This window comes from Sapajus apella, unplaced genomic scaffold (assembly GCF_009761245.1).
Source record: "Sapajus apella isolate SASKATOON/1434 unplaced genomic scaffold, GSC_monkey_1.0 scaffold81, whole genome shotgun sequence".
Lineage (NCBI taxonomy): Eukaryota > Metazoa > Chordata > Mammalia > Primates > Cebidae > Sapajus > Sapajus apella.
The window spans coordinates 6,078,527-6,090,978 of NW_022437021.1; the positions used below are offsets into that span (position 1 = coordinate 6,078,527).

At 35.0% G+C, this 12,452-nt stretch overlaps 1 protein-coding gene across 9 annotated transcripts in view; it reads right to left on the bottom strand.

Annotated features, from left to right (window-relative positions):
* The window catches only part of CDK14 (cyclin dependent kinase 14), a 602,339-nt gene that overhangs the window by 322,379 nt on the left and 267,508 nt on the right, over nucleotides 1-12,452 (bottom strand). For all 9 annotated transcript variants that reach the window (XM_032253088.1, XM_032253082.1, XM_032253085.1 and 6 more), the window contains one exon: nucleotides 8,670-8,764. In XM_032253088.1, the coding sequence (XP_032108979.1) occupies nucleotides 8,670-8,764 (95 nt within the window). The remainder of the gene's footprint in view (nucleotides 1-8,669; nucleotides 8,765-12,452) is intronic.

Consider the following 12,452-nt stretch of genomic DNA (forward strand, 5'->3'; position numbering starts at 1 on the left):
TTACAGATAACACATAATTGAGCATTCTTCTAAGAATGAAGCCAAAGCCAGCCTTCCCAAAATTCTCATACTTGACTTTCTTACCCTATTTAGAATATATATACTACCTTTTTCTCTCCTCTCTCAGTATGTCTTTAATACTCCTGAATAATTTTGGCATGTTATTGTAGCTCCTCAGTGTATACTCCCTTTTGTTTCAGTTCCTGTCAAAACGCAATGCCCTTCTCTGGCCACTGTACTTGCAGATGAGGCATGACAAGGGCAGAGTACAGCGACATTAACACGCTGTTGCTCTGGATTTGCATTAGCTTTTGTTGTAGCCACATCTCAGTGTCAGCTAAACTGAGCCAAAGAAATCACTACTCTTTTTTTACATGAATTGTTTTTTAAGTTACCTTTCCTCCACCCCATTTTTCTGCATTAGGTTGGGATGCTTCCTTTTTTTAAAACCAAATGTACAGTTTTACTTATCTCCATGAAAATTCATCTTGTAGGTTAGGCTCATCATTTTATTAGATTCTTTTCTGACCCTTGATTCCATCACCCTAACTGTTAATTATACTTCCCAGCTATGACACACACACAAATAGGCCCAGCATATCATCACTATCCAAGTCCTTAATAAAAATACCAAATAGAACAAGGACAAGGGCAATGCCCTCCAGCACACCCCGACAGACTTTTCTCCATGATGATGTCAATTCATTGATCCATAGGCTTTGTATAAAGTGGTTCAACCAGAGATAAAACCGGAAAAAAAAAATAATGATCTTCTAACAACTAGATTTTATTTATATTCTTGTTATAAATATTTCATAAAAGTCCTTGTCACACATTTGCTGAAATCAGGAAATAACAAAGAGAATGAAGATTATTAGACCCTAATGTCAAAAAAAAAATATTTTAAATTTCACCAATGTTCTATATTAAGCTTATATTTCTATAGATTCAGCGTTGTTCCCCATCACCCTTTAAAAACCAGCATTATTTTTGCCCATCTGCATTCTTGATGATTTCCCAAAGATTATAAACAATGATTCCATGAGCATGCCACCTGCCAATTCTTTTCACTTTCTAGATTTGCCTTATCTGGAACTAGATAATAAATCTAGTTTATGTGGACGTTTATGAGGTGTCTTTTTCTCATCGGGGCATGGGGGAAGAGCAGCAAAAAAGGGAAGCATGCCCTGTATCTGAGTGTATTCCTTATGTGGGGAAAATTTCTGATTTTATGAATTTTTAAAAACTTTTATTTTAAGCGCAGGATACTTGTGCAAGTTTGTTATACAGGTAAGCTTGTGTAACGGGAGTTTTCTATACAAATTATTTCATCACCCAGGTATTAAGCCTAATATCCATTAGTTATTTTTCCTAATTCTCTCTCTCCTCCCAGCCTCCACCCTTAGGGACACTCCAGTGTGTGTTGTTTCCCTCTATGTGTCCATGTGTCCTCATCATTTAGCTTCCACTTATAAATAAAAACATGCAGTATTTGGTTTTCTATTCCTGTGTTAGTTTGCTAAGGATAATGGCCTCCAGCTCCATCTATGTTCCTGCAAAGGATGTGATCTCATTCTTTGATGATTGTATAGTATTCCATGGTGTATATGTATCACATTTTCTTTCTCCAGTCAATGGTATTTTATGAACCTTGACAGGAAACAGGACCCACCTGCCATTAAAAAAGCCAAAATGCTTGACACTCACTTTCTCATGGTCCAGTGCAGTCAAAACATGGGCTTCAAGCTTCATGTCAGCCAACACACACAAACAATCCTGGCTTAGAATTAGCAACTAACAGTCCAAAGAAGCAATGATGATGTAGAATGTTGCCATTTTGACAACATTGGCAAAGATAGCAAGGCCAGCAAAACAAGAGACAATGTATGGTGCCAACACTCATGGTGCCAGCAGGGTGCTTAGTGGACAGTGCCATGACATGATTTCGGCTCTAGCCAGGGTATCTAGTCTCTTGTTGTTCCTGCCCACTTTTAAAGTCTTCCTAACAGGTCTGTCAGCCACACTATGCATATCCAGAATCCAACCATTTCTTTTCATCTCTTCTGCAGATATCATCTCATGCTTAGATCTTATTGTAATAGCCTCCTGACTGGTCTCTCTGATTCAGAACTTGCCCACCCTTGGTCCATTCTTAAGAAAGTAGCCACAGAGAATCAATTAAACTATAAGTCAGATCAAAACATTTCTCTGCTCAACACCCTTTGGAGACTTCCCATTTCATTCTGAGTCAAAACCAAACTCAGTCAAACCTTTTGAAGGCCAACACAATCTAAATGCCATTGCATCTCAAACCTTGTCACCTCCTATTGTCATCCTTGCTAGCTCCCTTCAAGCCAAAGCCCTGCTGTTCCTCAGACAAGCTTTCTGCATAGAATGTTATTCCTCTAAAAATATGTGCATCTCCCTCTTTCACCTCCTTCAGATTTTTAACTAAACACTTCTCAGCAAGCCCCTCCCATCACCCTCAACTAAAGCTGCATGTGTGCATACATATGCACATACATCTATCTCAGAGGAAAGCAGAAAAATGTTCAATTGCTCAAGGACTGTTAAATCTGGAAAGCAAAATACTGATAGAGAGCTACAGCTTTTCAAGAACAGATGTGGCATACAATCATGCAAATCACAGCATTCTCCATATATTTAAAAATCAAAATGTATGAGGCAGATAAATCAAACAATTAAGTAAATTGTGTAGCAAGTTGAAAAGACAGAATGTAATTTTCGGCTTCCTGTCCCATCTTCTAACATCATACATACCTTAGATCATAAAATTCTAGGAAGGCAGTTAACACAGGCAAGTTGTAGGTTAAAATGGAATAACTTAGCATCTACAGGCACAGAAGACTTCAGCTAAAGTAATATATTTACCATTTTAACTTGGCTAAATAATTTCAATCTGCTTTGAACTCTCTAAGCATTATTTTTCCTCATCAATAAAATACTGCATAAACATAACATGTCACCTACATCTCAAAGGGCTGAGGGTAGCATCCAATAAAATAACATCTATGAGAGTGCTTTGTAGAATATACAACACTATAAAATTATTTTATGGGCTTTATGATTTCTATTGATACAGTTTTGTTTCCATGTGAAATACAAGATTTTTGTTTTATATAATGTCATAAATTTTAGTAACTTAGTTTAGATTATTTTGCTAGTTTATAGTACAATAGGAAAAAATAATTATCCTAACAATATCATGATTAGCTTTGAGTTTGTTGCTTTTTCTTTGTTTCACAGCTTTATTGAGGTATGATTGATATTCAAATGACTGTATATACTTAATGGCTACAATCTGAGGAGTTTGGACATATGTATGCACCCATAGTACCATCACCATGATAAAGGCAATCAAGGCAATAAACATATCCATTACTCTTCAGGTTTCCTTGTGTCACTTTGCCTTTATAATATATATATAATTTGTTTTTTAGAGACAAGGTCTTGCTCCATCATCCAGAGTCGAGTCTAGTGGTAAAATTATATCTCATTACAGTCTTACAGTCTTGTACTCTTGGGCTCAAGCATCCTTCCAGCTCAGACTCCAGAGCAGCCAGGACTGTAGGCACACACCACCAACATGGCTAATTTTTTTTTTTTTAATTTTATTTTCTGTAGAGACAAGGTCTCACTATGTTACCCAGGCTGGTCACAAATTCCTGGCCTCAAACAATCCTCCCACCTCGGCCTTTCAAAGTGCTAGGATCACAGGCTTGAGCCACTGTATCCAACCTTGCTTTTATATTTCTGATGGTAAGACTACTTAACATAAAATCTACTCTCCTAACAAAATTTTAAGTGCACAATATCATATTGTTAACCATATGCACTACGGTGCACGCTAGCTCTCTGGAACTTATCCATCTTATACAACTGAAACTTTATATCATCCATCCTTGTATCCCAGGAAAAAAAACCTGAAACTTTATACACACTGAAGAACTCCCTATTTTCCCCTCCTCCTCATTCTCTGGTAATCACAATTCTATTTTGCTTTCTACTTGTACATAATTATTAAATAGGTAATGAAAAATACTGCTATGCATGCTTTGCTCTTACATAATTTAAAATAAAACAGCAGAGTTATTAGCTTAATGGCAATATACATTTACATAGTCGTGTTTACTATTAGTATTCTTATTTCCACTTATGGGATCTGTTTTAAATTTTTCAGCATGGTGCTAAATAGGATAATGTGGCACTTATTTGTATTTGGTAAAAAATATAAATAAAAACTAAATTGCTTAACTTTCTGTTTAAGTAGAAGAAAAATTTGTTAGAATTTTCATAACAAAACATATTCTGGAGTCAATGATTCTGAACGATATTTTCTATCTTTCTTATCCAAGTCTTAATCTTGCATATGGAAAAACGATAGCTATAATAATATTTTAGGCCATTATAAACAAGATTCCTTTCAAGCTAATGGAGCCACTCCTTGGTTTAAAGAGTTCCTTCATATTTGACCACTACAGGAGGAAGGCAGTACTCAAAACCATGCATCAGAGGGGCCCACATGTTACCCAGTAGCAACAGGAGCAACTTCGGGAGCATATCCTCTAAGGGTTTCCCAACCTTGCAGCTTCCAGACTGTAGTATCTACATACTTTGAAAGTGTGTAAGAATCTAAAATACAGAACACTTTAGGTCTGTAAAGCTTTTCATATTACTTAAGAGAAAACCTATACCAACAACATCCTATTGGCCATAAAACCACTTTAATAATGACCTTCAAAGTCATTTCCTTGAGTATTCTTTCATATCACTGAAATTTTACCACTTATTTCATTATTCTGGCCCTCAGAAGGCTTTTATAAAACCTAAAATGCCATTCATAATAATAATATAAAGGAACTAGGCTTACAGTTCTCCTTTAAGGCCAAAAAAAGAAATACATTTATAGTATGTATACATTATCATAAATCAGAATCCTTCCCTTGGTAAAGCCTCAATTACATAGGTATCTCAGAAAGGCCTTGAAAATTTAATTGTAAAATCAAAAGGAAAAACACAATAGTACCAAATGAATGTTTAATTATTTTACTTTCCCTTCATATTCAGAGTTTTAATGGGGTACTGGTTTTTCCTACTGTTTAATTTACAATGGTACCTCTGTCAAAAAAGGGTACTATGAATTACATGAACTACAAAATCAATATTTAGGAAATAACTTTGATGTTAATAATTCTGAAATATGGCAACATTATCATTAAGTTTTAGAAATATTAAATTGTTTGATACTGATTTTAGAATTTGCTAACAAAGTTGTGTGTGTGTGTGTGCGCGTGTGTGCACGTGCGCGTATTTAAGAAGACTCTAGTAGAATATATGCAGCAATCCTGTAACTTCCAAGTTTACTTTATGGAAACTAAAAAACAAATTTTGTAAATGAAATAAAAGTTTAAATGGATAGGATTTTGGCCAGTCTATGAAACTTAGTAGAACTATAAAGCAGTTTCACTGTTTTTAGGACTTATCTGCACTCAGGATATTAAGTGTAGAATAAAGGAAGGAAGGTTATAGAAAGAAAGAAGAAAAGTTTCCATTTCCTCTTCTGACACAAGGTATAGGCTAACTAAAATTAAAAAACAAAAAAATTAAAAAGCAGGAGCTATAACAGTCCAATTAGGTTGAGCATGGGCCTGTCTCACAAACTACAAGACACTGGAAAGAACTGCTTCATCTCCTTAATCTTTAGGTTTCTGCTTTGCAAACTGGTGATATTTATAGTTCCATGAGGCTCCTGAGAACACCAAAAGTGACAATGAATTTGCCCTCAGCACAGTGCCCAGCATAAAACTCTGTAAATGTAAGCTGTTGGGTTTTATTATTGTGGCCGTATTTGTCTTAAACGCTCTTTCGCTTTTCTTTCTGTGGCCCTCACTCATTCATCCCAAGCCTACGGTGCCCTCCTGTTTGCTACCTTCCACATCTCACTAAGATCTGCTCTCATTTGCATGGTACTTCATCTTTAAAAATTATTATTGCCTTTCCATTGCTTCAAAACATGCAAGAGGAGTAGAGTTTATTTCTGCTAGATATTGTTAGGAAAGCAATCTGATTAAAACAATCCATTAAGATACGTAAGAAACTTAATTCTTCTTGAAATGTACAAATATTTACAAAGAGCAAGCAATTGGAAATTTGTTTAAGAAAATAAAAACTTTAGGTAATATTCAGGGAGCTTATTTTTGAACTGGGCAATTACCACATAGGCTAATCCTGCTGAGAAATCTATACCTTCCCACCCTAAGTGAGAAGACTATCCTAAGAAATTTCTACACCCTGAAGCTGTTCTTTTCACCAAAGGCTTATTTCAAGAATTCAATTAAACATCTTTTACTCAAAATACACAAAGACAAAAGAAACTTCACGTATAGCAGCAAAAAGTGTTTCACCTGAGATAGCAAAGTGATAGAAAATGATGAGAATAGGAAAAGATAGAAAAAGAAAGGTAGAAAGGAGAAAGGCCAAAGACGCAGTGTAAAAGTAAGATAATACTGGTAAAGAGGACAACAGAAGCAGAGGCAGGGCAATCATAAGCCACAAATGACCCAAGTTGACCTCATTCTCTAAAAGAGACAAGGGTAATCTACACAATGTCTAAACTCCATGGAAAAGTTGGAACAAAATGTTTCTTGTAGATACCGTATATGCCCATATTATTAAGTGGTTGATTTAAAAGGACATGGGATGTCTCCATAAGAACTGGAACTGGGGAAAATTTTAGTCACAAAAAGAAAAGTGATTATGTTTAAAAGTCAGTGTTAATCAGTAAATAATGCAGAACAGTGAATTTATTTCCTTCTGTTTGGCAGCAACACAAATACAAAATCATCAAATGACACTTAATCCAATATGTGCATTTTAGACACATAAATATATATCATTATTTTTGTAAGATTTGGAGGACGCCGGGCGCAGTGGCTCACACCTATAATCCCAGCACTTTGGGAGGCCGAGGCGGGCGGATCATGAGATCAAGACATTGAGACCATTCTGGCCAACATGGTGAAGCCCGAACTCTACTAAAATTACAAAAAATAGCTGGGCATGGTGGCTCACAACTGTAGTCCCAGCTACTTGGAAGGCTGAGGCAGGAGAATTGCTTGAACCTGGGAGTCGGAGGTTGCAGTGAGCCAAGATCGTGCCACTGCTGCACTCCAGCTTGGCAACAGGGTGTGACTCCATCTCAAAAATTAAAAAAAGATTTGGAGGACATCTTTTCACATACTTTTATTAGTTTCTTTACCAATGTTACTGATTTTGGTGCATAAGCTACTTTCCTTCCTTTTAATTTAATCATCTAATTTGAGGGAGAGAATAAGTACATTTTTGAAATCTCTTTTCTACAAAACATTACAAAAGTACAGTAAGGAAAATCTAGATTTAATTGAAATATGTAAACTAGACATATTTAAAAATATATATCAAAAGTTCCAAGTCTAAATCAGTTTGAATACATTATTAACTCCAAAAATCATGGATTAAACAAAAGAAATTATGTTTGCATTGATGTGTGAATCTGCATCCATTCTTGGTGCCACGTAATATATGCAACTGCTCAGCTCTAGCTGTCCTTCCAGTCACATTACCATATTATTCAAATGTATCTATCATTTATATGTAAATAGACAATATAAATGGCTTCTTCATAAGACAACAATTTTCAAATGACAGACACAGGCAGACATTAGCAAAATAAAAATGTTGCAAATATTCATTCTTTTATTTTTTTAAGGAAAAATGGAAAGTACTTCAAATTTTTTAAAAAAGTAGTATGGTAATTACAAAATGGTATCCTAATACACTGACAATAACAACAGCTATTCTTCTCAATAAATGTCTGCACCAATGTCATTTGTGTCTTATAAATTACATGTTCTTAGATCCATCTGTGAAAATTGGGATGTTAATTATCACGGTTACATTTCACGATTTCACAGTTAAATGCTGAAGTGGTGCTACAAAAATACCATATGTTTTTCTAAGAGAAATGGAGAAAGATTAATTAGAGTTCAGGTCCAAGTCTTCTAGCAGTAATACTCTCACACAATAAGATCATTACATTGTGTGCTATGCAATTGGAAGTTTTAATTAATAGCTGAAATACCAACTGAGGGGGAAAACTTTGAAGTCTAAATTTTAAGTATCAGGCTTTCCTACACACACACACAGTCTTAATAAGCATGCTTTTGAGAAACGAAGTTACCAGTCCAAAACTAAAAAACCAATGTTACTGCCTATGAGCTTTCTTTGATAATGATCACCATCAGTCTGTTTTAGTCCAAAACTAAAAAAACATTCTTATTGCCTATGAGCTTTCCTTGATAAAGATCACCACCAGGCTGTTTAATCCTATGCAATAAACTCAAAAATTACCATGTAACCTAGTAACAAATAGGTTATAAATAGATAACATATTTGATAAAAATTCAACTTACATTTTTCTGGGTTTTTCTTTTAATATACATATCATTCAATAATCTCTTTTAGGGGCACTATTTTACACAAAATTACAAGTCTCATGTATTCAGATAAAATAATAACCACTACAGCAATCTAAAAACAAAACTCTATAACACTATAAGAATTGCATTCATATTTTAAATGTCTAAATTTAAAAGTCTTATTTTACTTACCACATATTCAAACACAAGGGTCAGCGTCTCCTTGGTATGGATGATGTCATGAAGTAGCACTATGTTAGCATGTTTTAGTCCTTTTAACAGAGAAGCTGTAAAAGTGGACAGAGAGACAATTTATCATGGGTAACAACTAATATGTATCATTATAATTTTGGCACATTTTCATGTGACATATATCTATTTTCACGTGTTCCAAGTCAATAACAATTCAAAATGAAAGGTAGAAAAACAAGACTTTTAGACTTTTTTTTTTTGAGGTGGGGTCTTACTATATCACCCAGGATAATCTCCAACCCCTGGGTTCAAGTGATTTTCCTTTTTCACCTGGAACTACAGGTTTATCACACAGTACCTAGCCAGAAAAACAAGGCTTAATTTACATAAAACTTCCTTCAGTTATTTTATCTGTCATTTGTTATTAATCTCTAGTTAGGTTTCATTATGGTCAGGTATGATTTCAATTCTTTAAATTTGTAAAGTTTATTATCTAGAATATGGTTTAACTTGATATATGTTTCACGTGTATGGAATCTGTATTCTGTTGATGTTGGCGGTGGAGCTCTATAAATGTCTATTTGATCCTATTATTTAATAATATCATTGAGTTCTTCTATTAATATATCCTTACTAATTTTCTGAATAGTGGTTCCATCAACTACTGAACGAGGCACACTGGCATCCTCAACTGTAATGATGGATTTGTCAATTACTCATTTGAATTCTGCCTGTTCCTGCTTTTTGTATTATGAAGCTTAGTTGTTTACTGAATACATGTTTAGGATTGCCATGGCTTCTTCGTGAATTGACCATTTTATCAATATGTAATGTCTTCTTTACTCCTGGTAAATCCTTTCCTTCCTCCCTTTTTCCTTCCTTTCTTCCTTCCTTCCATCCATCCATTCATGAGACAAAGTCTTGCTCTGTCACCCAGGCTAGAGTACAGTGGCGTGATCTCAGCTCACTGCAACCTCCGCCTCCCAGGTTCAAGAAATTCTCCTGCCTCATTCTCCTGAGTAGCTGGGATTATAGGCGCCTGCCACCGTGCCCAGCTAATATTTGTATTTTTAGTAGAGACAGGGTTTTATCATCTTGGCCAGGCCAACACAGGAGCTTTTCAGATCAAATGAATTAAGGAACCCTGAATATCATGTTGTAAGAAAGGCACATGGCTTTGTGAAACAAGTTTTAGAAACATATTATTGAGCATTATTTGCAATCTTGTCCAATTCCATTTTTCAAGTTAATACCTCAGGTTGTCAAATTCAGAGATGATTCATCCTTATTGGCAACAGCTCCATGAAGGTATTAAAGCTTCCACTTCAGTGAAAATCTCACACCCTGAGGACACTTTGACAGGATTTTTTTAAACCGTGTTCCCGAATTACTGCCTTTCTTCTTTTACCACTTACACCTAAATTGTTTCTCATTTCTCGAAGTAATATCTTCATACCCATCATTTCCTACTGTGTTTGTCCCACAATTTCAGTTAAATCAAATTCCTGCCAACGTTCATCTTGGAAAGAAAATATTTTTTCCTGATAGTGACTAATATTATAGAAAAGTGTCATATCATTTTTTATATTATATTTTTGACCATTTCTACATGAAACCTCAAAGCCTCCACATTACATCCTAATAAATCTTAATAATTATGACAGATTTTAGATTTCAGTAATATTTATATAAACTTCTGAAACACACTGTCAGTTAAATAAATACCAACATCTGAATTTGAAACAAGGCCTCTTGCTTTTGAGATTAACATAATGAATGTGTACTTAGAAAAGGACAGAGCCACTAATTTCAAAGCTGATGGCAGTAAAAATGGCATTAATGGACAGAAAACAGCCTACGATATCTACCAACATCACAGTAGGTGACAGACATGACTAACTTTGAGGCTGCCAAAGGCAGCAGCCACTGGTCCCAGCAAGGTGCCAGATACTACAGTTAGCAAGGCAAGAGAGTCTCCTAGCTGCCAAGTCAGTCCAGAGATTGACACCTACAAGTTCTAGAGCCAGTGTGTCTCCCTTGTCAAGACAAACACTGTCAAAATCATACTCCATGTAATCCTAATAATATCATAAATATACGACATGTTATTTTGCACTGTTTACATACAAAACTCCTGTAACATTAGCATTAGTAATTCCAGCATCCTTGGTTTCTTCATAAATTTTAAGTAAATATATGGCAATGTTTTAAATTTATTTTAAATTTATTTCACCAGAGAGGTTTGAAAAGGTGCAATTGCACATGATGCAAAAGACTTGCAATTAAGAGTTAAGGGTGAAAATTGTAACAATAATTTGGGAGCTGTGATGTCAAAACCATACAAAAATAGAAAAACACCTGCCCATAGAGGTAGTTGTGCTCTGACAAAGTCCCAGTAGGATACAAGGATGCAGGGAGCCTTCGCTTAGGTTGGCAGAAGGATTCAGATTCACATTAAGCAGCCATATTCAAACCTTGGCCTCGTACTTTGAGAACATCTTAATTTTTCACTCCAACTTGGAAGAGATGAATTTCATCTAAACTCTAATCCCATCATGTTTAAAATAAATTTTGAAATAATATGGAAAATTGGAGTAAGTTCATTTTATTAGATACCCACTGTGGTGGTGGTTTTTTTGTTTTTTGGGGTTTTTTGTTTACATTTTTGTGTTAATGTTAATAAAGGGGAAAAAACATTTAATATTTGAGATAATTTTCTAGGTTATTATTTGATGCCCTACTAGGAAAAAAGAGATTACAATGACATAAAGACCATCCTCCATCACTTCACCTCCAGCCTCCGGGAAGAAAAAATGGGCATTCACAGGCTCCTTTCATCTTATGTGTTCTTTCTCAGCAGAGTGGATTGGAAGGATTGCTGCCTGACTTTTCCAGAATTACTACCCATAAAACCCAAGGAGCCAACTATATCTCAAGCCACAACCACAACAAACATCAACTTTTTCTTCAAGCCCACAGTTTGATAGCAATAAGGTTGTTGAAATTCACTTTTACTACACATAGTAAAACTACTTTTAACTGCAAAGTTATATCTCATTTACTTGCCAAATTATAGTTATAGCTGACAGGAGAGATATAGAAACAATTTAATTTTCTACATGTACCTTTCTGCATCATTTGAATTGCTTACGATAAAGATATATTGCTTTTATACTAAAAAGGAGATATCTGGAAAAGTTTTTTATTACAAGTGGATTTGCTAAAGAGAACTGACACAAATAAAAAGCATACAGGTGTTTAACTATACAATATGTAAGTACAGTACAGTAATGAATCATTGTAACTGCAGTAATATTCTTTACTTTTAATCCCTCCTCACTTGAGTACCGGTGAAAATATGTATATTAAGGATCTCTTTTTGTATCCTGGTACACTGCAGACCCTGTATCAGCCTATAATTTGCTTTCCTATCACATATTAATCCAACTTATTAAATCTGTTTCTTGTCAAAATAGTTACTTTCCTGCATTAAAATTCATTTACTTAGTGCAAAACATTCTGAATCTTACCATGTCCATTTACTGCTAGTTCAACCATAAATGACCCACCCTCCTTTGCTGTACCATGCTCTGGTTAATCTTGTTCCTATTTGTGATGGGAAAGATCCATATAAATGCAGGTACTACATAAATGCTAGACATGTGGTTCTTCTCAAATGCAAACACCTTGCTAGTAACTTCTGCAGAAAAGAAACTTACTTGGCAACAACAGTGGCAATGATGTTGTTTATAATCCAGGTACTGTCTTCAGGTGAAAAAGAGA